Source organism: Bison bison, unplaced genomic scaffold (assembly GCF_000754665.1).
Source record: "Bison bison bison isolate TAMUID 2011002044 unplaced genomic scaffold, Bison_UMD1.0 scf7180017864194, whole genome shotgun sequence".
Lineage (NCBI taxonomy): Eukaryota > Metazoa > Chordata > Mammalia > Artiodactyla > Bovidae > Bison > Bison bison.
In genome coordinates, this window is record NW_011494766.1 from 1,359,973 (window position 1) to 1,386,365 (window position 26,393).

The 26,393-nt window shown below is 44.3% G+C and overlaps 1 protein-coding gene across 1 annotated transcript in view; it reads left to right on the top strand.

Annotated features, from left to right (window-relative positions):
- Nucleotides 1–26,393, top strand: part of ITPR1 (inositol 1,4,5-trisphosphate receptor, type 1) — a 355,741-nt gene that overhangs the window by 23,795 nt on the left and 305,553 nt on the right. The window contains exons 3-4 of the mRNA XM_010844129.1: nucleotides 4,458–4,565; nucleotides 9,024–9,094. Of these exons, the coding sequence (XP_010842431.1) occupies nucleotides 4,474–4,565; nucleotides 9,024–9,094 (163 nt within the window). The 5' untranslated portion in view covers nucleotides 4,458–4,473. The remainder of the gene's footprint in view (nucleotides 1–4,457; nucleotides 4,566–9,023; nucleotides 9,095–26,393) is intronic.

A 26,393-nucleotide genomic window follows, 5' to 3' on the forward strand; every position in this document is an offset into this window, starting at 1 on the left:
GGAGCATCAGAGGACAGATCAGTAGCAGAGATTCTGGGAGGCGCTTGTCATTGTGGGGAGGGGTGGGGACAGGAGTGTTTGCCAGCCAGGCTCTTTGAACCTAGAATAGGCCTCATTGCCGGTCCACACGGAAGACAAGACCATCCCTTAAGCGACATGGTGGGGGTAGGGGTGGGGGTAGTTCTATTATTGGGCGAGACGTGGAATTACAGGGTTTACAGGGTTGCTTCCGACCTTTATTCTATGATTTTGTATATTTGGAAAGTTCAGAATGCTCTGTGGTTGGGAGTTTCAGTATAATTCTACATTGTTCAGCTTTTTCTCAAGGGGTGAATTTGGCAGGATAATTACCTTCCTTAAAGTAAAAATATGTCGTCATAGGACACAAAAGAGTCCATTTGTGTGATACCCAGCTGACTTCTTATGCAGGAGATCCTTTCCTTTACTGAATTTGATTTTTTTTAATTAATTAATTTTTTCCAGTTTTATTGAGATATTTGACATGCAACATGTATAAGTTTAAGGTGTACAGCATAATGATGTATGTATCTATTACAAAATGATCGCCATAGTAAATTCAATTGACGTCTGTCACCACACAGTTATAAATTTTTTTTTCCTTGTGAAGGAAACGTTTAAGACCTACTCTTGATAACTTTCAAATATACAATACAATACTATGACCTACGCTTGTCACGTTGTACACTGCGTACCCAGAAGTTATTTTCTTAGACTGGACAAGGAAAGTTTAATATAAAGAATTTTTTTTTTTTTTTTAAATTGAAATGTAGTTAATTTGCAGTATTACATAAGCTTCAGTTGTACCATGTAGTGATTCACGATTTTGAAAGACATTTGAAGCCCTAAAATCAGCCAGAAATAACAGCTAGTGGACAGAGAGATGGTTGGAGCTCTGGAGCTGGCTTGTTCTTATAGATACCTGCTGACCAACTCAAAGTTTCTTAGTAGCGAGCCCTAGGTGTCAGATGTACCAGGGTCCTGCAGCTCACTGGCAGGGTGGCACCAGCTGTTCTTCCGTGAGGTGATCCCCAGCCACTGTGTGAGTGACACAGGAGCCCTGGGTACAATGATGAGGAGTTCAAAGGCACAAATGGTCCAGGATCAGATCCATGGGCAGGCTCTCCCATCCTGCTTCTGAACAACAGGAAGTCTTCCAGAGATGGCTCCCAGGATGACTTTCTACCTCCTCCCCTCCAGACCCCAGAGGCCTGTTCTGTTGACTATCCTGGTGTTTACTTCCAGGACATCACTGATGGTTGTGCCCTGCCCTCCTCCCCTTTACTCCCTCCTCATCCTTTTCCTCTTCCTCCACTTGGCTAATGGTAGGTGAGGGGAAGCTTCCAAAGGTTTCCCACCAGACCAGAGAGGGTCTGCCTGGTCCTTTGTGAGGGTACCCATTGTTTGGGACCCTGGGAAGAATCTGTCCCTGCCCTCGCCCCCCTCTTTTTTAACTAGGATGCCTGGCAGATTGCTCAGTTGAGGACCATTAACTTTGGTGGATGCATTAACCCATGTTTTCAGGAGGAAATATAAAGTATGCCTGAAGTTTATTTGTTCAACTATCTACTTAGTAAGAATATTGATTAGGAAGAAGAAACTTAATTTCCCCCCCTAACTTATCAAAGTATTATGTGGCAGCGACAGAAAAATTAGAAAATACCAAAGAAAAATTAGCAAATGGAATTGTGCACATAAAAGAAAATCAGTTCTTAATATTGTCACCAAGAATAAGAATGGTTAACATATTAATCCATGTTCCAGGCATCGCCATTGATGAACAGCTCTGTTTACCAGTCATGTGGACCAGAGTTATAACTCTGGCCTTCCTGCTTGTTAATTATATATGTCTTGGACATCTTAGCCTTTTGGCAGCTCAGTTTCCCAAGAGCAAAATGGTAATAATGGTAGTTCCTGCCTCATGCTGTGGTCCTGAGTATTTGAGAAGATTTGTAAAGGTCTCAGCCCAGTGGTGGGTGTGATAATGCTTGCCAAATGCTAGCCATTATTATTAGAAATGGTGGCAATGGAGAACCTTGCTGCATGGGCCTGGCGCCCAGACTTCTGTTGCGATTATCAATGCAAGCAATACTGAGTATGTCATGCTTTGTCATTCCAGGACACTGAATAGTGTCCAGTGCTTCCCATTCAGGACCTAAAGCTTCTAGTAAGGTGACCAGGTTGTGATCAAAGTTCAGAGACTCATGGGCATGCTGCTGTTTCCCGGCCTGGTCTCCACTGGGGCCAAGAGGGCTGGGAGAGACTCAGTCACAGTAGACAAGTCCCTTGCCCTCCTCCCTATCCTGTATCTGCTCGCCTGCATTCATCACTGTCCCTGGATCCTTCTGGAAGTTTCTAGTGTGAAGACACAGATTTGGTCTGACTCAAAATTCAAATAGAACTTGTTTCCCAGTAATCAGTCCCAGAAGTACACTGACTTCCTTACCCTTTATAAGACTTTTAAATATAAGCACAGAAGGAAAATACCAATGCTCATGAGTGGTTTTGTTTTGAGTGTCTTTTTGGGATGTTGTTTAAAACAGGGGTTCCCAACCTCTGGAATCTAATGCCTGATGACCGATGTAATAGCAGTAGAAATAAAGTGCCCAATAAATGTTATGTGCTTGAATCACCCCCAAACCATTCCCTCCTCTCCCCGGTCCATGGAAAAATTGCCTTCAGCAAAACCAATCCCTGGTGCCAAAAAGGTTGAGGACCGCTGTTTTAAAACATCGGTTTGCCTATAGGTGTGAAATACACAGTTAAGAAGAAATGACAGGATGATAGATTTGATTTCAGAGAGTGGGATGTGTCGAGCCGAGTCTCTGCCTGTTGTTTGTGTATCTCTCCCCAAGGTCTAGAGATGCTGGCTCTTTCGTTTTGAGAGTTTGTGTTCTCAGTTGCGCGCAATCTCTCTACGTAAGTTCATGTTCAAGGCAGTGCTCTTTATCTCTTGCAACATCTTGGCTGCTGGAAGGACAGATGAGTTTTTCCTCGCTGTTTCTCACAAGCAGTGAACTGAGGTTCTTTTATGGTTTGTTTTCAGTCCCTGCCACTCCTACTAAGGGAGGAGAAATGCTTCTTGAGGTTTCCCGCTGATCACTGAGGCATAATTCTTCTGAAAAAGAAAACTTGGCACCCGGAAAGCAATTTCAGGAGAGCGTACTTCTCCATGCCATTCCAAGTCTTGTGGCATGGTGGGGTGAATGCTTTCTGGCAGGGAAACTGGAGTAAAGAGATGGGCAAGGATGTTTAAGGGGGTCTGGGTTTGGAGGAGAGGTCTGGGAAAGACTGAGGTGACCCTAAACGTCTGTACACCAGGTGCCTGAGGAAATGATGAGGAGCTACTGCAGTCCATGCCAGCACACACTCTTTGCACAGAACTGAGCTTGTTTTTTATTTTTATTTTTACTTTTTAACTATGCTGTGTGGCATGTGGGCTCTGAACTTCCCCAACCAGGGATTGAACCCTTGCTCCCTGCCGTGGAAGCACCGAATCTTAACCACTGGACCGCTAGGGAAGTCCTTGAGCTTGTGTTGTAAATTTCAGGTTAGATTTTTTTTATAATTGACTCCCACTCCTCAATGTTTATGACCCTGATGAAAGCTCTTTCTATGAGTCATGTCAATATTTTTGTTGATAATTTGTGTGTGTGTGTTGTTTGTGTGGTGATTACTGGGCTATGCAGAGATTTACTGACTTTATGAACATGTTCTAGCACTGCCCCTCACTGTGTGTGTTCCTGACCAGGGTTCTTAAGGGACTGCAGCCTGACTCTTCAGTTGTGTTGGAAGGGTTTGGACCAGGTGCTGAGTCTTTCTGCCTCTGCATGGGTTTCGTGGTGAAGGAAGAGAAGGAAAGACAATGGAATAGCATTTGCGTGAAGTGTATAGGTTGTTGAATTCTTAAAAGGCCTCTAGAGCTTTGTGGTATTTATTGCTAGGCTTCCTCATATTAATTCTGTTCCTTTGGTGCCTCAGCCCCAGGCCCTGCCGGACCCAAGTTTTATACCAGGTGTTTCCTTCTGCCTGAACATTCCCTGAGGCAGATTGAGCATGTTAATATTTCCTAAGTCAGACTTTCCAGCTCCTAATCATTGCAGAGTTCTTGGCAGACTTCCCTGTAGTCTTTATATTCACTATTTATTATCTAGGGTCTTCAACTTGGAGAATTGGATTCAGTCATGGTTTTGTTAGAAACAAGCCTTACTGTGGTTGGAATACCCTGAAATGAAAGGATAGATGGGGAAAAATGTGGCTGCATATGTCCTGCTTGGCTCAGCGAATTGCCTGCCTGTCACACACTGATTTAAATTTGACTTTTAAGCAGAACGCTTTGGAAAATTGAGCTAAGCCAATTCTCAGTGACTATCCCACCCCCAGTCCCGCCCCGAGCATTTCTTTCCTTCTAATAATGTTGCATATTTTACTTTGTCTAGGATTCTCAAGAAAGACATGTCTGACAAGATGTCTAGTTTCCTACACATCGGAGACATTTGTTCTCTGTACGCCGAAGGATCGACAAATGGATTTATTAGCACCTTGGGGTAAGAGCACCTGGTTTCTTGTGTGGCAGGGTTTGTTTAAGACATCAGAACATCAGCTTCAACATTGTGATTTTTCTAGGACATGAATGTTCCCATTTTATTTGATTTTTCCAGCGATGGTTGGAATCACAAATATCAGATCTCATATTAGCCAGGTTTAACCTCTTACACAAAAATGCCATTTGCCCATCCGTTCTGCAAGAGTGAAATCTCATCACTTAGTACTATTCATTCAGAATTATTGTAATAGCCTCTTCTTTCATACGTCAGAGGGAAAGTGCTAAGTGTATGGGATGAATGTTCAGATTAGTATTTACAGACCCAGGGAAGTGCTTTCTCTTTGTAAAAGCGCTTATTTTTAAATGGTGACTTGTTTGTTGTACAAGTAGAGACCAGAACTTCTCAGGTGCTTCTCTCTCTTCTTTGAGGCACAACGTTTTCTGCCTCAGGTCACTGTGTGCATCTGAAAGTTACAAATGGCACCAAGTTCTTTAAATCAGATTTCTGGTGTTCTGTTCTTTCTTCAGTTGTTTTTTTCCCCCCAAGTCTGTATAAATACATTCCCTAATGTATTCATTTGATTATCTTTTGCCTTCTCCTCCTTCTATTGTCTGGAAGAGGAAATGAGAGGTGAATTAGTCCCGAAGGGCAGGCACAAGCAGAATGGGGAGTGAAGGTGGTTATCTCTGTAAGAGTTATACATGGTCTGTAATCTCTTTGCATGAAAAGGAGTGGTGGGTGGCATTGTGGTGTTTGGCAAGAGCTGATCTCAAATGTGGGGGCGGGGGAGGAAGGCAACAATTTCTCTAAGAACCTCATTGTCACAGCAGCCAGAACCATCCTTTTTAACCAGACTTCCTATTTAAAGTATGCTGATTCTCTGGTATTTTGTAAAGTAAGTGTATTCCCAGGCTCTCATTCAGTTACTCCATCCTCAAGGAACAAGTTATTTCAGGTAAAGAATTCTATAGCTCAGCTGGATCTCTCCGAATAAAGATTTTATTTTCAAAAGTCATCCAGTAAAAATGAGTGATCCATGACTGCTTGATCACCAGTCAAGTGGCTTTTTTTTTTTTTTTTTAAGCCTTTTTTAAACCTTTTTATACTAAAGACCTATCCTTCACAATATACTTTCTGTTGTTGTTCAGTCAGCAAGTCGTGTCTGACTCTTGCAGACCCCATGAACTGCAGCACACCGGGCTTCTGTGTCCCTCACCATCTCCCGGAGTTTGCCCAAGATACCTTCTGTAGCTTTTGGCAGAGTCCTGCTGCTTGTACCTCTCTGTTGTCCTTTTTTTCTTCTTGGCTGATTCCTTGCTTTTTCCATCTCTAGTTGAATCTTGCATCCTCTTATTTTTCTGCAATAATAAGTAGCAGTGGTAACTACCTATATGAATCCTGTCCGTGTTTACAGCTCTGTGCTATGTACTGTATATCCACCATCCCTTTAATCCCCAAACAGCTTTTTACAGTGAGCATTATCATTATTGCTATTTATGGGGGCAAAAATCTCTGACCATCAGAGAGGTGAAGTCCCCTGCCCAGGGTTTCACAGCTACAAAGACTGAGAACTTCAAGACCAGTGCTTCTAACAGTTGCCCTTGGTGGGGCCAACTTCCCCTTCCCAGCTCGTCTGACCGCGCCTCTCTGGCTGAATTTGCTCACCCCCATCCTCATGGTCTGCCCACAACTCTTACCTGAGTGCCTTGTTAAGCCTCAGGCCCACCTTATGCTCCATCTCTGGTCTGTGGCCCTAATTTCTTTTAATGGTGCCACTGCCTCTCCAGTCACCTAGGCTCACTTCCTGCCACTTGCTGAATCTACCATGTCAGCCCCTAAAATCTTAGTACCTCTTTTTCTTCCAGAGCATCTCCTCTTAGATTTCCTATGAGGTACAGAGTTTTATAAGAGTTTTCATAAGTATTGTGAACAAATTAATAATAAGGTCTTCCCCTTTAACATGAGAATGACCCCTTTTTTTTTATGTTAAGTTTTGGGCTCTAGTCTTTCCTTTAGATGAATATTTTATTCCCTTGGTTCTCTGCACATATTTGAGGATAACCGGTGTAAAAATGGATTTGGAAAATAAAGTTTGACCTCTTTTTCCTTCTCATATTTTTTACATTTATGGAGCGCTACTCGTGGATGACGATGAGTGGCTGCCAATTTTTGTGGAATCAGCATCCAGCGCTATTTATGTAACCCAGTTCCATTTATATAGATGGAAGTTACCTCCAAATGGCTTTATTGACTCACTGACCTTTAAACTCACCTAGGGCCTTGGAAGGCCCAAGTGTGTGACATGTAGTGTCTAGAGAAGTGCTTCTCAATCACTTGCGAAACTTGTGAAAAATAAAGATTCTTGGATCCCGTCCTGGAACACGGCTTTAGTAGGCCTGGGGAGGATGGGCACTTGGTATCACTATATTTAAGAAACAAAAAGTCTCATGAACATCTCCCTACTTGGGAATCCTTGAGACCAACTCTTCAATTTTACAGATGAGGAAACTGAGACCGGGGGAGTGAAGTGATACAGTCTGGGTCATGCTGCTAGCAGGTAGCTGAAGGCCATCTGCAGTTCATTTCCTTCTAACCTAGAATGGGACCCTTTCTCCTACCCATACCTCCTTGCCTGAGAACTTGATTAATTTACCAAGCCCTACGTTGAATTCCAAGGCACGCCACCCCACTCCCCACCCCTATCCCCAGCTCCTGCCTACACATATTAGATCTGGTGGCGTTTCCTTGTTTATACTTGGAGGGGCTCACAGTGGGCAGGGGTTTATGTATACACTTTCTGCTCTTGATTTGTGCATGAATGTTGAGGCTGTGACCACACGGTCCCTCTTGTTAATGAAGAGAGCCTATGTCTTAGAGCCGAAGGAGGCAAGTTGCTGGTGGACTGTTCTAGACACTTCGATCCATCCACTAAATAGATACTGAGTACCCAGCCTTGTTAGGAAGTGTGCTGGCCCTGGGTGAACGGTGGAACCTTCTGGGTCACAAAGCAGGCACGCTTTCTGTCCTCGGGGATCTTGTTGCCTAGTGTATCATTTGTGTTTTAGCCCGGGAGGTTGTGGGGGTGGTGGGGAGGGACAGAGGCCAGGCAGAGGGAGCCTGGGGCAGGAAAGACTTGGAGTCTTCATGAGAAGATGGGGGCTCCGATTTAGGATCTTGAAAGATGTGTGAAAGAATTTTAGGATATGTTGGCAGACTTTGGAAAAGAAGCAGTAAGAGTTAAGGCTGGTTATTTAATGGTAACTTGCCTTTGGGATAAGACATATATTAATGGAAGAACCCCTAGAAAACCATATTAGCTGGGATCAAGTTTTGTGGCCACTTGAAAAATGAGCCAGTCCTACCAATACCAGTTCTAGGAACTTGGAAAAGTCATGTAAACTCCTCAGAGCTTCAGTTTTCCTCATATGTTCAAACCAAAAAAAAAATTTTTTTTTAAACAAATCAGTTGTACAAAAGCATTGTACAAGTCATATCGGTCAGTTGGAATTTTAAACATGGGGTCTTTATATATAGTTAGAGGCTGGTTATTTATCTGTAATTATGTGCACTTTCCCCACTAGTCTTTTTGAAGCTCCAGAGTCCTCTCTTACTCCCATGCTTGTGTACGTAGGGTTCCTTCCCCTTGAAAATGCTCCGTTCATCCTCCGCCTCTTTTTCCGTCTCCAGTAGTTGCCAGGTTGGCCTCTTCCACCGGCAGCTTCTCAGATAGCTTCAGGCACAGTGAGTTTCTGGCTGTATTTTGTCCTCTTCTCTTACAGCCTGCAGGTGATATGCTCCTTGTCAGTTTGTCTTTCTGGCTCCTGCATGAACCAGCCTTGAGCTCCCGAAGGGCAGGGGCCTGCCTCCCACCCATGTTCACATCCCAGGGCCTAGCTCAGTGCCTGGCATGGAGTGGGCCCCTTGGCTACCATTGGTTGGGTGCAAGGACCTTTTGTTGTGCCCCCGACCTGAGCTTTAGTACATGCTGTGCTCACATCGGGGCTTTCCAGGTGCCTCAGTGATAAAGAACTCACCTGCCAATGCTGGAGATGCAGGTTTGATCTCTGGGCAGGGAAGATTCCCTGGAGGAGGGCATGACAACCCACTCCAGTATTCTTGCCTGGAGAATCCCATGGACGGAGGAGCCTGGTGGGCTACAGTCCATGGGGTTGTAAAGAGTTGGACCCAACTGAGCACGCACACGCTGTTACGCACACTCTCAGGTCTCTTCTGGACGTGGTTAAGTGAAAAGAGCCACAGAAAACAGTACCTTAATGTACAGTACCATTGCAGAAGCAGAGTCTTAGGCTCTTGAAGGAGGTTTCATTCCCTGGCTGGAGACTAGGGCAGCCTGTTTTGCATAGGAACCGCCCTGAGTATTTGAGTTTTGCCTAGTGCTTAGGGTTTTATTTTCTTAGACTTGGTTTGATGCAACATTTATCTTTCTTCTCTTTGCAGCCTGGTTGATGACCGTTGTGTTGTGCAGCCAGAAACCGGGGACCTTAACAATCCACCCAAGAAATTCAGAGGTAAGTTGGGGACCATTCCAAGGTGGGTCCCTTGCCTCATTTGAAAATTCATGAAGCCTGTTGCTGTGTGTAGATATAGTTGTTGGTTTTTTTTTTTTTTAGTCAGTCATAGGTTTATTTGCCTACATATTTTTAAGATGTATGAGGCCAGTTTCAGGCTTTCTGAACTCTTAAAAGGCATAAATAAGTTCAGTGTCAAGATCATGAAGGCTTGTATTAGGACCTTCATTTTTTTCACTTGAATACATGCTGGTAAGCACGGATTCAGTTTAAAGCCTTACACTTGTGTTCGAACAAGTAGGATTTATGGATTGAGTCTCAAGGAACATGTGGTGTTTCAGCAGAACTTACTGTTCCATTGGGAGCTTTGCTGTCCTTACATACTTCACCTCGCAGTGAGGAGTTCTTATTATTACTTACCTTTTTGAGTTAAAAGGCACAGGTGGGACAGTCTTCCTGCTGGTGGCCTTGCACTGTTGGCTTTCTTTGTAGACCTCTTGTGTTTGATGTCTTCCTCGGAAGGTAGATTAGTGTATTGCAGGAGGTGTCTAAAATATAATTGGTATCTTAAAATGAGAAATATTTTGTTGTTATTTTTTGCTGCTGTTGTGGTTAGTGCTTCACAGCTCTGGCTGCGTAGTAGAATTATCTGGGAGAGATATTGAGTTACATGGCTGCCCAGGGCCACTCTCCAAACCAGTTAAAGAATCTCTCAAGGTTGGGGGCTAGGCACTGGCATTTTTAGGGCAGTGATTTTTGTTTACAGCCAGGGCTGAGAACCCAGCGGGTTAACTATTTGACTGATGGCCTCTGTCCCAGAGAGTATAAACCTTGCTGTTTGCAGATTGTATCTTTCGAGTTATGACTTCTTTTTGTTCTTACGTGATTTAGAAACTAATTGAGGTTTTTGAATAAAATCTCCAGAAATTAGAATAAAATAGGCGGTTGTTCAGATGGAGAGAAGCCATTTGGAAGGTGTTCGGTGTTGCGCTGCATCCAGTTGGCGTGAGGCTCCCAGGAGCATGTTTTCACCTGGGGAGGAGGCTGGTGGGAGTCTGTTTTAAAAAAAAAAAATTGGCATAAGCATATACACCTCTGTTGCCTTTTTCTTCTCAGTTCTTGCTCCATGTCACCTTCCAAAACAGAATCCTGAATGCAACAGAAAGATTTGATCCAATGATCATAATCCTGTCACTCACTCATAGAATTAAGCCCTTCCTTCTGAATTATATAATGCGTTGCAGTTTTACCATTTAAAAGAGCCAAGCATGAGGGACTCCGTGCCAACATTGAGTGTGGCCACACTCATACTGTGCTGAGGGTCTGCCAGCATTTCTAGCCGATGGAGAGGGTGTACTGTCCCTGGGAGGGGATTGAAGCCCTGGAAGGTGGAGGTTTAGTAGCCTGTCTGGAATCATAGAGTTGCTGACTGATGGACTAGGAGCTGGGATTCTCAACTTGGGCTGAGAAATCACCCCGGGGATGTTCAAAAACACCCACTTTTGAGTTCTACCTCCAGAGATTCTCATTTAACAGGGTATTTGAGATATTTTGAAAATTCCCTGATTGAGTCTCCCATGCAGCCTAGGTTATGAACCACCGCTATTAGGGCCTGAGCTATAAACTCGTGGCTTTATTATGTAGCAGGAAGCTGGTCCACAGAGTGCTTTTACAGTTGGGACCAAGTGGAAGGGATGTGGAGCCTATTGCTTGGGTCCAACATGAGCTCCTATCCTATTCTGCACCCGGGCTCTGGGAGCTGGGAAAGGAAGCTGAGGAAGATGTTAGCATACTATTTAGAGTTAACCAGTGGCTGTCTGAATATAAGTTTGCTGCTGCTGCTAAGTTGCTTCAGTCGTGTCCGACTCTGTGCGACCCCATAGACGGCAGCCCACCAGGCTCCCCCATCCCTGGGATTCTCCAGGCAAGAACACTGGAGTGGGTTGCCATTTCCTTCTCCAAGGCATGAAAATGAAAAGTGAAAGTGAAGTCGCTCAGTCGTGTCCAACTCATAGCGAGCCCATGGACTGCAGCCCACCAGGGTCTCTGTCCATGGGATTTTCCAGGCAAGAGTACTGGAGTGGGGTGCCATTTAGAACATTGAAATAAACAAGATAATAGCCAAGGGAAGTCAGAAGAGATGTGTGTTTTCCTGGCACTAGGATAAAAGTGCCTGGTGCTTAGATGTATATCTGGTGTCTGATTGAAAGAGATTTTTTTTGAGATAAAAATGACAATTCCTGTAGAGGCTATTTGGAAAGAACCAAACTGGCAACCCACACCAGTATTCTTGTCTGAAGAATTCCATGGACAGAGCAGCCTCGCAGGCTACAGTCTTCGGGTCGCAAAGAGTCAGACACAACTGAGTGACTTTCACTCACTCACTCAAACTCTGTTTATGGCCTGGCTTGGATCCACCGGTGGTCACGTGACAGTGACTTGATTTGTTGACTGTCTTTCTCCATAAATTAAAAATAAAGTGTTCTAGGTTGTGAGGTTCTTTGTATTTGTCGGAAATCTGGTTCAAAACATGCTTTGTAGCTGGCTTTGTGAATGTAGGTCACGGCTGCCTCAATTCCTCGTGGTGAGTGGGAGGCTGTCTGCACACAGGTGAGGGGCCCTGACCCATCTCCCGTTGCAGCCACTGGAAGGTCTCTTGCACCCTGGAACCCGGGTGATGTTTTCCAAAAAGCAACCCTTCAATTGTGGTGTAGTGTTTGAAACATTTTTCTCTAAAACAAAAAGAAAGATGTTTCTTTTGAAAGGGATTACTGCCTTTCCAAATACAGATCCGTTTTGAAGGTTGAAGTCATTTTGATGTTTAGAAATGGTGCATTGGGCAATTAGGTGGCATTTCTTGTCCATTTCCTTGCTGTGCCAATGCACCCTGAAATTTACCAGACACGTATGGAAAAGTGAGATGCTGGCGAGTGGCTGGTTAAAATGATGGAGTCTTTACATGAGCAATCAGCCAAGCTACACGTAGTCATTTGGGTTTGCTGTTGCTTCCTTGCCAAGTTACTTCCTATATTGAGAACCATCATAACTTGTTCTTAAGTAAATGGAAACCAAAGGCCGATTGATGATAATACTCCGTGTGGCTTCTGACTTGGGGTTTTAATTCTGGGAGCTCCTCTTGAAATCTGCCAACCTAGCAGTTAATAACATAGCCTGGAGGATTGGGCTTCCAGGGTTCAAATCCAAATTCTGCTAATTCTTTGCTCTGTGACCCTGGACAAATGGCGTAACCTCTGTGAACCTTGGTTTTCTCATCTGTGAAACGCGCAATGATGTTAGTCCCTTGCTCAAAAGGTTATTGTGAGGATTAAATGTGTGTTCCAAATTTAGTACTGATGGTCCTTAGTTAAGGGCTTGGGAAGCCTTAGTTACTTCTGTCTTTTCATTCCCAGTTCTCAGTACAGAGCCTGATCCTCAGAGGTGGTGGCAGAAGGGACAGAAACTGTATGTGAATAATGATATGAGAATAATTATAGGTGGTTCCTCTTTTTGTCTTTAAATGCTTTGTGGGTAGCAGTGTGTGCATGGACCACATGGGCCTGGATTCGAGGCTCAGTGTTCCCATATACAAGTGAGTGACCCTGATAGATTACTTAAATCTCTGAGCTTATGTCTTTACTCATGAAATGGAGGGAAAAGAATTCCTTCCTCATAAAGATATAGGGAGGAAGGTAATATGGCTAAGGAACCAAACAGAGTACTTGAGTACATGAGGCTTGCTCAAGTGACTGGAAGCTATTATTTTTTCATGGTAGATGCTGATGAGTTAAACTGTTGAACACACTTGCTTCTTTCTGATGAGTAAAAGTACACTTCCAAGTGAATTGCTTTCTTTGCGATTCCTTTGAATGTATCTCCTGCCCCTGACGTTGTTGTGGGTAGGAAGAAGAGATTGGCTGCAGTTCTGTTTCATGGAAGCCAAGGCATTTTCATTATCTGAATGAATTTTGGACCATATCCTTGTCCTCTCAGTGATGAGAACTGAGGTGTAGAATCATTTAATTACTTTAGTCCTTTTGTTAATGTGGTACCATTTTAAAGCACCCGTGTCAGTGGAAGGTAAGGCAGAATCTCTTTTCTTCCTCATGAGTGTCATTTTGCCCGTAGTTTGAAAATAGAGAAGGCAAACATCAGATTGAAACTGGGAATAGAAACTTTGTGGTTAGTGATTTCCTTTCTCTGGATTGTCTTTTCCTTTTCATTCCCACCCTTCCCTTCCCTGTCCTAAATACACTGGCATCTTCTACAAAGAGAAGATGGAAGCTAACAACCATTGTCCATTTCCATCCTAGAAGGACTGCTGTTGTAAGTTGAACCTCCAGTGTTGTTGGAGTAGAAGTAACTGGGGCTTCTGGGAAACAAGATCAGCTTTGGTGATGATGATGACATTTATTGTGTAATCCCTTTTTTTCAGATCGGGGAAATTGTCCAGTTCTTGCCCTCAAAACTTGATCTTCTCCATTTAGGTCAAGAGGCTAACTTTGACCTCACATTCTTGATCTTGTACGGGATACTACGCTATCAGTGTTCCCAACGTGTAAGAGATTTTTAATCTTGTAGTTAAACCTTTAGTTTTAGAAAAGAAGCTGTTTTGAATGGTAACTCAGAGTTAAAGCTGTGGGGAGGAGCTTGGGCAGGGAAAGGTGAGGAGAAAGGAAGCATTCTGCTATCTTTGGTGGTTCATAGGAACTGGGGAAGAGCTCAGAGATCAGGCTGAAAGTGTGCATATTCTAGATCAGCATCTCCCTTGTTCTCTGTGTTTCCTCTTTCTCTCCTAATCAAAGTTGGTTTCAAGTGCAGTAATCCACTGTTAATCTGTTGTGAAAATGAGTCAAGCATTGAGGTTCTTCTGTGTTCCAGCTGCTGGCCTTGATGAAGAGAGGTGAAATGACTTGAACACGGTCTCCCTGGCTTTCAGGAGTCTTTACAAGTGTCACAGAGAAATAGACCCACATTATAAATAACAGTACCAACTACTAGGGGCTTCCCAGGTGATGTGTTGGTAAGGAATCCACCTGCCAATGCAGGAGATGCAAGAGACATGGATTTGATTCCTTGGGTTGGGAGGATCCCCTAGAGAAGGAAATGAGAATCCACTCCAGTATTCTTGCTTGGAAAATCCCGTGGACAGAGGAGCCTGGTGGGCTGCAGTCCCTGGGCTCACCGAGAGTCGGACATGACTGAGCATACGTGTCATGTTAACATTGATGGAGCATTTACATTTACACTGTGCAAGGCACAGTGTGGATTGTGGATTCTCTCTTTTAAGCTTTGTAACCTTCCTGTGAGGCACAGATATTGGTGTTCCCATTATATAGATGAGGAGATGGAAGCCTTGAGAAACATGGTCAGTTAAATATCCCTTCTTAGACTGATTGTTATTCATTCCACAGACATTTATTGAATGCCTCCTATGCACCAGCCATTTATACTCCAGGGAAGAAAGATACATTCTCAAGGAAGTCAGTGCCAGTTCACAGTTAAAATCTTTAAGAAACATGTTGAGAGTGATTTTGTGTCCACATGATAGCTGTTTGTAAGGGAGCAGAGGCCCAGCTGGTAAAGTATCCTTCTATAAAGTACGAAAGTCACCCCTGTTATCTAGTAGTTCACTGGGGCAAAGTAGATAATGCCACTTGATGTGCATTCTCTCCTGAGTTTTGCAACACCTCCTCAGCCCAGGGTGTGTCTGTTTTATGCCTGATGCTTTTTGGGCTGACGAGGAGGAGCTGGCCCAGCATCACATGGCTTGTGAGTGTCAGAGTCAGACCAGAACTCCCTTGCAAAGGCCTGAACCCAGTGCCTTGCTCTCGCTCTCCCCGGCGGAACCTTCCCAAAGCATGAGGGTTCCTTCAAGCCATGGTCCTGTTACCTGCCATCTCTAAATGAGAATAGACTAGGTTATTACTTCTCTGCTGTCTGTCCAAGCTCTTTTAACTTTAATTTAGGACTGTATGAATGAGGAAGATGGAAGCCTTGGACTCTTTGACTTAATGCATTTTTAACTTTTTACCTGTCAATGGGGCAAGCTGTGGCGTATGCAATCTGTGATCTGCAGCATTCTTTGAATTCTATTTGTAGTGCAAATGAGGATCTGTCTCCTGAGTGAAATGTTGGCTGAAGACTCTAGATAGCTCAGTATGTGTTCACTTTAAAACAATGAGAGCGTAGGAATCATGGTCTCAGATGATACTGGGATGATGAGTGTGTTGGTTGGCTATGGTAAAGCACTCTGGATCTAAAGGCATGGCTGTGAACTTGAGGATCAGACTTCTGGTCTTTTCATTTTCAATGGGCTCTTCTGTAGTCCCAGAATGCTTGTACTGTCAGCCTACCTTTTAGAGAGCTTGTGGATTTATTTATCTATTTTTGGCTGTGCTGGGTCTTCATTGCTGCCTAGGCTTCAATGGCAACCCACTCCAGTACTCTTGCCTGGAAAATCCCATGGATGGAGGAGCCTGGTAGGTAGGCTGCAGTCCATGGGGTCGCTAAGAAGCGGACACGACTGAGCGACTTCACTTTCACTTTTCACTTTCATGCATTGGAGAAGGAAATGGCAACCCACTCCAGTGTTCTTGCCTGGAGAATCCCAGGGACGGGGGAGCCTGGTGGGCTGCCGTCTATGGGGTCGCACAGAGTCGGACACAACTGAAGTGACTTAGCAGCAGCAGAGAACAGGGGCTACTTCTCTAGTTGCCATGTGTGGACTTCTCATTTCAGTGGCTTCTCTTGTTGCGGATTATGGGCTATAGGGCACATGGGCTTCAGTAGTTGTGGCTCATGGGCTTTAGAGTACAGGCTCAGCACAGGCTTAGTTGCTCCAGGACATGTGGAATCTTCCTGGACCAGGAATTAAATCCATGTCTCCTCCATTGGCAGGCAGATTCTTTATCACTGATCCACCAGGGAAGCCCCTCCCTCGTAACGGCTTTGAAGAGGCCAGGGTCGGGGGGCAGGGGGGGAGGGGAGAGCTCAACTAAGAATGGCATTTTTCATGATCAAGTGATGCGAAGTATTTGCGTACCAGCAACTTACTTATCTGATAATAATCTGACCCGAGATTCAGTCCGAGGTGGGGAGTGGCTCTTGTAGGAAAGATGTAGGAAAACCACTAGCACTGGAGTAAAGAGCCCACCTAACCTGAGAGCTAGCATCTGGCCCAGGCTCTGCCACCAACCACTGTGACACCGTGGGGGAAATCACTGCATTTTCTCCAGGCTTCGGTTTTCCCATCTGTTCAGTGGGCTTTAGCTTGAAGCCGTGATCAGCACCAGAAGCAGGCTGGTTACCGTTTCACAAGGCAGCGCTGGTGTCCAGGAGCCTTGTCTGTCCAGAAGTAGGTTTCTCTTTCTTTGGGATTATAGGTCTTCTTTGTCAAGATAAGACAAGTGGATGGAAACAGCCAAGTCTTATTCTAAGGCCAGGTGGGGACACGGCCAGGATCTTGAGTCACAGGGTCCCCTGGACTAGGGTGGCAGTAACAAACTCAGCACTCAACTTTCTTTCACACCTGCTGTCCTTTGCTTCCCGTAGTCTAATTATTGCTAAGCAACATTATTTCTGCTTTTTTTTTTTCCCTCCCTTTTCTTTTGTCAAGGCCTTGAAGGCATGAACCAGTATCTTATTTAGTTTTTAAATACCCACATGCCAAGGGGAGGGCCGCTCTTAAATTCTGTTTGTTATTTTGATTGTAATCCATGATGGGCCTTTCGCAGTGGGACTCTGTTTCTGCCTGTCGTGTTAAATAAGGCAGAGAAATCAGTCTATTTAAGGTGCTTGTCAAGTATATGCCTTGAGGCACATTCAAGGTTTTGTGTGTGCGCACAGCTGCTTTGTGGGAAAAGTCTCTGGCAACTTACTCCGTGTTCACAAAATCAATTCAAATTTAATAAAAAGATTAGTAGGTTTTTTATAATATTCATTTCAGATTTACCCGCTTATCCCAATCTCGCACCAACAGACTCCATCTAAAGAGAACAACACTGTAATTTAAATCAATTCCCCGGGCAACATAGAAGGCTCCCAGCATGTCACACAGTCACTGGTGCGATGCCTGCTGCTTGATTATACCAGAGTCCCACACACTGCACGTGGCCCTTGCTGGATTCCTGCCGACTTGCTCACAGCTTTGAGATGCTTGTCTGAAGGTGCTGGGTGTCCTGCGCATGGGCATAGGAAAGCTTTTTGCTCCGTTGCCTTGGATGGCTTTGTTTTTGAATAGCTGAGTCACCCCTGGAAAGTAGACCTTAGACCCCTGTTGTATATTCGTTGACTCACAATCATCTCTCTGCTAATGGAGAGCACATTTCAGCTCTGCGTGCACAGAGTGCTTCCAGAGTAAGGGATCTGTTTTCTTTGTCATCTAATTGAATCTCGGGTCTGCTGTTGTGGCTTCCTCCATTGAGGGCAAAATTGAAGTGGACAGAGAGCACGTGTAATTGGGTCATATTTTCATACTGCTCTACAGTTCTCCTGAAAGCACAACCTAGTGGTTGATGAAGGACTTTCTTTTGGCAAAGGCTTCTATAATCCTGTCTTCAGAGCATTGATGAAGATGTGCGGTGAATCACTTGAGTTTCTGGTAGCATTTTTCCCTTCCTTTTTTTTTGACATTTGAGGAAATGAGGGAGATTTAGGAAGTCTCCTGGGGTCAAAAAAGCAATTCCATGTCCAAATTGGGATTGGGACACACCTTGGATCTCCTCCCATACTATCTTTTTTGTTCTGTCATCTTGTGTAAATAAATGATAATCTAGTTTCCAAGGTGCAAATAATAGTGAATACCATGTATTAATATAGTGACTACATACATTAATTAAATTTTATCTATTTAGTTTTGATAGTTTCCTTTACTTTCATTATTTAGCCCTCATCACAACCCCATAAGGCAGCTACAGAGCAATGAAGTCTTCCCCTCCTTTTATAGATAAAGAACTGATACACAATAGGTTGAGTGGTGGTCCAAGTTACATAGCTCAAAGTGGCAGAGCCAGGATTTGAACCCAGACAATGTGACTTCAGAAACCAAACTATCTTTAGAAGGAGATGGGCCTTCGAGTATCCTTTGCAAAATTACTGAATTCCTTCTTAATTGGTTTCTTCCTCTTTGTTGTTCAGTCACTCAGTCATGTCCAACTCTTTACGACCCCATGGACAGCAGTATGCCAGGCTTCTCTGTCCTTCACTATCTCCTGGAGTTTGCTCAGATTCACGTCCACTGAGTCGGTAATGCCGTCTAACCTTCTCATCCTCTGCCATCCTCCTCTCCTTCTTGACTTCAGTATTTCCTAGCGTCAGGGTCTTTTCCAATGAGTCAGCTACTACCAACTCTACTTCTTCATCCTCTACTACCCTGAAAGATGACATTCTGAGATGTGCTACCCAGGAGCAAATGTCTGCGTACAAGAGGTCCATGCTAACTGCCTACTTAACAGTCTTGAGCATAGTGTTTATCACAGCTGTCTTCTGTTTTTGTCTCTGCAGCTAGATTTTGGAGCACCTGGAGGGACCAAATCTTTTGCCTGCCCTCCTGGCCCAGTGCCCAGCATAATGCTGGTCTTTAGTTAAAAGCTGGTTGAAAAGAATTTCGTGCTAAATGGTTTTCACTGTTCCCAGCTCTTGCAGTGTTTTTGCTGAGGACATTTTAGGTTAGCTGAAGGCTGATTTTTTTTTTTTTCTTTTTTAAACAAGGATGCCTGATGCCATCCTATAATCTTTCCCCAGACTACCTGAGTCCAGAAAGCTTTCTGAAAACAGATTTCTTATAGTTGACTTGCCTTCTCCCAGGAATGTGGACTGACTTCATCCTCTGAGGGTATCTTCTCCTTGATGCCAACCCCCCCACCCCTGCCCTGTGTTGGATCTTTTTTCTCTTTTGTGCCTATAGTTTTGAGATTACCTGACTTCATTCAATACATGATCATGAAAAACAATAATTTCCTTCCTCTTTGTGCCTGGCCTTCTGGCAGAGTCATGGCATGCCTTTGCTCTTGACTGTTGGAGCATCCCTGTGGTGTGGTAGTGTATCATCCCCATTTTACACTGGGTACCCTGAGCCCAGAGAGGGTTAGTAACTAATCTGGACTAAGCTGGGATTTGAACCCATGTCTGGAGGGTTCTTGACGGTATCTCTACTCAACCGCTTGAGTGAATTAATAGAGTTGTGTTTCTCCAGAAATGTTTGGGGCCGCTTAGAACCTCCTGGGGTTCCACATTTAAGTCATACTGCTCCGTGGGGATAAATCTAGAGGGATAACTAGGAGGATAGGATAGTTCTCAAAGCGATGATGTTTGTGCTGAACTGCGAAAAATGGGAGAGACTGTGAGGCATTTTAGACTAGTTGGGTGACAATATTTCTCACCTAAGTTGCTGCCGTGGCCTCCTTGCTGGTTTCTGCACTTGCTTCTTGATTCTTTGTGTCTGAGCGTGGGGCCCGTCCCATCTGTTCCCCATGGCCAGAGGAATCAGTATAGGTCTCATGATGTTACCTGGTTGCTTGGTGCCCTCAGTGGTTCCCCACTTGTGCTTAGGATAAAGGACATGCTTTCAGGGTTCACAGGGTCCTGCATGAGTCACCCCGCTTACCTCCCAGCCTCACCTGCAATCCCCACTCCATGATGTCTGCTCCAGCCACACTGAGTCATTTCGTCCTGGCTGTCAGGGAACTTGCTCTGCACTCTGGGCGTTTCATGTCCTTCATCTTCTCTCTGAAATTATCTCCCCATCTGCATCATGCCTCCTGGGACCCCTCATCATCCTCAGTCCCTGGAGCCGGACTGATTGGGTTTGACCCTCAGCCCTGGTTTTTGCTGGTCATGTCACCTTCAACCTCTCAGTCTCTCCATTTTCTCATCTGGAAAATGGTAAGATTATTGTATGTGCCTCACGGTGTTTTGATGAGAATCAAAAGAGCCTGTCCATGTGAAACACTTAAGGAGTACGTGGCCCATATTAAATGCTCTAAACAGTTGGCTGTCATGGCTGGGTTTTGCCTTTGCTCTTACCCACCCCATTCATTGTGAGCTCGGAAACCACGCCTGTCTCCCCTAAGGCTTTGCACAGGCAGGCTCTTCCATATTTGTAGAATGAATGAGGAAAAGAATGTGCATCCAGGGATCTTGCTAAAACTCAGGTCCTAATTCAATAGGTCTGGGTGAAGCCTGAGATTCTGCATTTCTGACAAGCTGCTGTGCTGATGCAAGGCCCTAAGGGACAACGGCCAGTTGTCTTCTCTCACTTTAAGGCTGTCATGTGGACGAGGGATGTTCAGAGCCCAGAACAACAGAGAATTAGGGCCAGCAGAGGCCAGTGACCAGAGACAGAGTTTCAGATTTTAGGAACATGCTTCTGACTGTCATCAGTGCTGAGTGATTGCTCAAGGAAGAGGCCTGCTTCAAAGGACGGGTTTCCCCTCATTCACAGGAGACTAAGCATTTGTCAGAGATGTTGGAGACAGTTTCTACCGTGGGACAGAGATTAGGTAGATGATCCCATCTGTCTGTGTTTTCCCATCGAAGGACCCAGCTGTTTCTTCTCTTTCTGCTTCCCATGGAAGCACTGTGTTTGGGGACATTGGGTCAGCAAACAGCTGGGGAGAGTACAGACATGCTGTCCAAGTGAGAAGCTCTCAGAGAACCAACTGTGTTCATTTCATTTTGTTGAAGACCATTGGTCATAGTGGAAAGATGGGATTATTGAATATTTGAAAAGGTGAGCAAATATAAAGAAACTTACCTATCTGAATCAAAATCACCCCTAATCTGGTTTAAATGAATAGGTAAAATGTATTGGGGGAGGGGGCGGTGGGTGACTGTAGGCTTAAGAAATTCTGGCTCTGAGGTCAGACTAGGGTTCAGGTCCCTCTGCCCCACCTGTCATGAGCTGTGTGACCGTAGGCACATCACTTAACCTCAGTATACCTTAGTTTCCCTGACTGGTAACTATGGTTCATAATAGTACGGAACTGATGGCATTATTTTAGGGTGAGGTGAGTCATGTAGGGAACACAGTTGGCCGCCTGCCTTGCACGACCTAAGCACCTAGTAGCTGAGTAGCTGGTGTGGCTAAATTTGCAATTGCCAACTTTCAGAACATCTCTTAGGAAGATCAAACACTGCCCTTCAGACGTTGATACATCTCTTTTAAAGCTTCAGGATGTGGACTGTTCAGAGGTATCCACTGCCAGACACACTTTAACCTTTTTGAATTTCTTATACTTTATTGAGCGAGCTTATGATCAAGAGGAGCTGGAGAGCTGTAGCCTTTTGAAAAGGAGCCATCAGGCCCGTCTCTGCTTGCACAAGCCTCGATCGCAGCCTCAGTTACTGATGGGGCCTTTGCTGGAGATGGCAGACCCATCTTATGTATAAAATTACAGGCCCAACCGAGAGAGGAAGTTGTGTTTATCTTCACGCACGCAGCAGGCATTCCGGCCACTCTTGACAGACAGGAGGCAGATATTGCCAATCTGCTCTTTTCCTGAAACTCCCCACCCCTCTGTGTGTTCTTTGTGAGTTCAGACGGGTGCCTGCCACTTGTCCTGCAGGGAGACATTCTCTACCTGGCTGTGAGCACAGTTGAGCTCCCTGGAGAAAGGATGTCCAATGGCTACTTTCTCGGTACTATTGGTCAAGGCAGGGGCCAGTGTGGCTCCCAGAGAAGGCAGAAATTGTGCTTGTGTCCTCTGATTTGGGGAGCAAAGTGGAGAGTGGCCACAGGTGTGGGAAGAAGAATATGTCCCTTCAAAGAGTCCCATGTTTATCCCCCTGACAAAGCCATAGCTGGAGTCAGTGCAGAAAAACTCCAATAAGAGCAGTTGCAATAATAGAGAAAATAAGTTGGGCAATTATTTCTCTTATTGACATTTAGAAGTTCGTTCTTTCTTTCTTTTCTTTTGGTCTGGTATTTTTCCGGGTACATTTAAGTTCCAATTTGGGTGCTTCTGAAATGTCTGGATATTTAGTGCTGCTAAAATTACATGTGTCTAAAAATGTTATCAGTGATTACACTTATGTATAAGCTCACTTGGACTTCTGCTAGCAAGTTTCGGAGACTGAGGTCACCGCTCCCCATAGCCATTCTCAGAAACATGGCATTTTCAGGTAAAGGTAGAAAACAGAATAATCCAGCCTAGTTTAGCCATCAAGTAAGAGGCCTGCTCTTGAGAACTTTGCTTCTGTCTTGTCGACAAAGAATACTGGGGTTTTGTTGCCATAGTTTCAGTGAAAAATTTGACCTTAGCTACAATAACATACAGTTAGAAAGAACTAGCTAATCGGTTTTCTAAAATTAGTGTTCTCTAGTACATAAACCAGTAAGAACAGAGTATTTAATTAAATATTACACAAGGATATAAAAGCCCAGGGGAATGCAGTCACTTGATCGGGGCAGAGAGAGGAAGGAAACCCATAATCGACCTTTACTGGTCTCTTGCAAGCTAGAAGAACTTTTTTTCTTTCTTTTTGTTTTTTTTTAATGTTAGCGTTGACTATTTTCAGATCTGTCAGGAATGAATATGTAAAGCTGAGAGAATGAAGCAGAACATTCAGCATTATTTCCAGTTGTCCCTTGCGGGGTACAGACTTGCAAGGCAAGAGCTGAAAAGGATGTTGGGCCATTATTCTCTCCAGGACACTTGTTGGTGGTCTCATAGTCAGCTTGGAAAGGAGATGCATGTCGAAGGTTATTTACTGTCTGCAATCTTAGCCACTAGGTTCTAGACTTTAGCTCCTTTGAGTGCTGAGTGTGTGATTAGGGGACCAACACCCTTTGTTCCCTCTACACCACAATTAGTTAGGCTTTGAGTGCTGATTGCTGCTGCTGCTAAGTCGCTTCAGTTATGTCCGACTCTGTGCGACCCATAGATGGCAGCCCACCAGGCTCCCCTGTCCCTGGGATTCTCCAGGCAAGAACGCTGGAGTGGGGTGCCATTGCCTTCTCCGTGAGTGCTGATTGAGCACTCCCAAAATGCTGATTGAGCACCCCAAAAATGATCTGTATGTAGATTATGCAAAATTTGGCATTTCTCGTCACCTACCTCTTAAGACCCCCTGCCTTAGCTGGTCTTTTGGTGATGGCTGAAAATGTTACTGATATTGTGTCAGTCCAGAAAACTGTGTTAATATTTCTGGAATAAAGTAGGTTTCAGGCTCTGTAGTTTCAGGACATTTATTCGGATCCCTGAGACATCCCTGAGAAAGTGGTAAAAAAATCTACTCAGTAGTGAAGAATCCGCTGGCCAGTGCAGGAGATGCGGGTTTGATCCCTGGGTCAGGAAGATTCCCTGGAGAAGGAAATGGCAAGCCACGCAAGTTTTCTTGCCTGGAAAATCCCATGGACTGAGAAGCCTGGAGGGCTACAGTCCAAGGAATTGGAAAAGAGTTGGACACAACTTAGTGACTAAATAACAGCAGTAACATTTAGATCCCTAGTTGACATTCTTGTTTAATTTTTCCACTGCTTGCTGTGGATACTACAGAGGTGCAGTTGAGTTCATCTCTTTGCCAGGATTATTACTGGTTGAAAACATGGTTCAGGGTTTTCTGGAACTTCCATTGTTGCATCTTCTTATCAATAACATTGTGATGATTGTTCTCTATTAGTTTCGTTTTTATGATTTCAGCCTTTTCTACTTGAAAAAAAATCCTGTCATAGAATTTGAAGTGTAGGCCATATTTAAGGGGCTATTAAATATGAACTTTTTCCATTTGATTTTTTTTCACCATTTTGCATGTTTCTGTATTGGTGTCTTAACTATTACAATGGAAAATATGTCCTTGGCAAGACTCAGAAACGTAGTCTCAAAGGTCATTGGATTGTGCAAGCTTCTTGACTATTTACGAGGTCATCTACCTGAACAAATAGAAATGGTCCCTGCCCTTAAGGAATTTTCAATCTTAGGAGAGATGAGTGAGGAATACTTTAGGGATTAGTCTTGGAGAATGTTGAATCCTAGATATGGTTTTTATTCCTGTGATGTTCATTGTTTCCATCAGATCAGTATGCCCACATCATTTGAATTCATCTTAATAATAGCTTAAGAAAAATTGCAGTTAGAGAGTTTTCTGAAAAGTGACAGCATAGGTTTTAAAGTACTTCCAGTTGACCTAGCTTTCACTACCCATGTGTTTTCAGGCCTTGGCATTAATGCGTATAACTGAATTGATTATAGTTAGCAAATGGCATTGAAGAGGTTGAGTGTCTGTCTGGCTGGTGGAGTGGTGAACTAGTCAGGACTCTTGGTTGTGAATAATATAGCCAGCTTGAATTATCTCAACATAAAGGGGCTTCCCAGGTGCCATTAGTGGTAAAGAACCTGCCTGCCAATGCAGGAGACATAAGAGTCCTGGGTGGGGAAGATCCCTTGGAGAAGGAAATGGCAGCCCATTCCAGTAGTCTTGCCTGGGAAATCCCAGTGACAGGGCAGCCTGATGGGCTACAATCCATGGGGTCACAAAGAGTCGGACACAACTTATCCACTAAACAACAAAACAAAGGGACTTTTTACTGGCTCAGATAGCTCCTTCATTGCATGAAGGGCAGGGGTGCAGTGGGGGGCTCAGGAATAGCGCCATTCAGGCACTGAGTACCTTCAGCAGCCTGCTCCTTGTCTCATCCTCTCTCTGCACATCAGTTACTTTGTGTTTTTCCTTGTCCTCATCTAGTTTTGGTGTCAGGGTTATACTGTGCTACTATAACACGTTGTGCAGCGTTCCCTCTTTCTCAGTTCTTCGGGAGAGTTTGTGTAGCATTGGAATTATCTCTTCCTGGAAACTATAAAAACCTTTATGTTTTCTTTATGGCAAGATAAACAACTTACCAGTAGACCATTTCTTTATGTCCCTAAAGGGCTGTTTCTCCTTGGGTCCGTTTTACAAGTTGTCTATTTCTAAGAATGTAGACATGCCCTCTCAATTTTCAAACCTATAATATCCTTTTATTATCTTGTTCATCTCAGAAGTGTCTGGTTTGGTCCCTGTGGTAGGTTTAACCGTCTCCCTGTCTCTTGTAATGTCCACTTTGTAATCCCCAGAACCTGTGAATATATTATTATTTGGTAAACGGAACTTCACAGACATGATTACATTAAGGATCTTGACATGGGACGATTATCCTGATGTAATCACAAGGGTCCTTATAGGAGGGAAGCAGAGGGGTTGGGGTGAGTAGTGGATGATGTGAGGATGGAGTCAACAGGAGCTTGACTGACTATGAGCCAGGGAGTGCAGGAAGCTGGAAAAGGCAAGGAAATGGATTCTCCCTCGATGTCTCAGGAAGGGATGCAGCCCTGCTGACGGTTTACTTTTATTTTTTTTATTTTTGTAATTTATTTATTTTTTAATTAAAGGATAATTGCTTTACTGAATTTTGTTGTTTTCTGTCAAATCTCAACATGACTCAGTCATAGGTATACATATGTCTCCTCCCTCTTGAGCTCCCTCCCATCTCCCTCCCCGTCGCACCCTTTTAGGTTGATACAGAGCCCCTGTTTGAGTTCCCTGAGTCATACAGCAAATTGCCATTTGCTGTCTATTTTAGATATGGTAATGTAAATTTCCATGTTACTGTCTCCATACATCTCACCCAATCCTCCCCTCTCCCCATTTCCCTAAGTTTGTTCTCTATGTCTGTTTACTTTTAAATTTCGTGATATTGAGAGCATTAGACGTGTGTTACTCTAAGCAACTAAATTTTGGTAGTTTGTTACAGTATCAACAGGATTACTATAATATTCCAATATTATATATTTGTTTGCTCTCTTGTCTGGATAAGTATGGGCATGTTTGGGCTTCCCTCATAGCTCAGTTGGCAAAGAATCTGCTTGCAATGCAGGAGACCCAGGTTCGATCCCTGGGTCAGGAAGATCCCCTGGAGAAGGAAATGGCAATCCACTCCAGTATTCTTGCCTGGAAAACCCCATGAACAGAGGAGCCTGGCAGGCTATAGTCCACGGGGTCACAGAGTCGGACATGACTTAGCAACTAAACCACCACCACCACTGGCATGTATTACTGTTGTGTTAGTCATCAAAAGGGCTTCCCTGGTGGCTCAGATGGTGAAGAGGCGGCCTGCAATTCAGGAGACCTGGGTTTGATCCCTGGGTTGGGAAGATCCCCTGGAGAAGGGAATGGCAACCCACTCCAGTAGTCTTGTCTGGGAAATCCCATGGACAGAGGAACCTGTCAGGCTCCAATCCATGGGGTCCAAAGAGTTGGACACGACTGAGTGACTAACAACTTGCGCTTTCTTAGTCGTCAAAAAAAACAAAGTTTGGCCTTACTG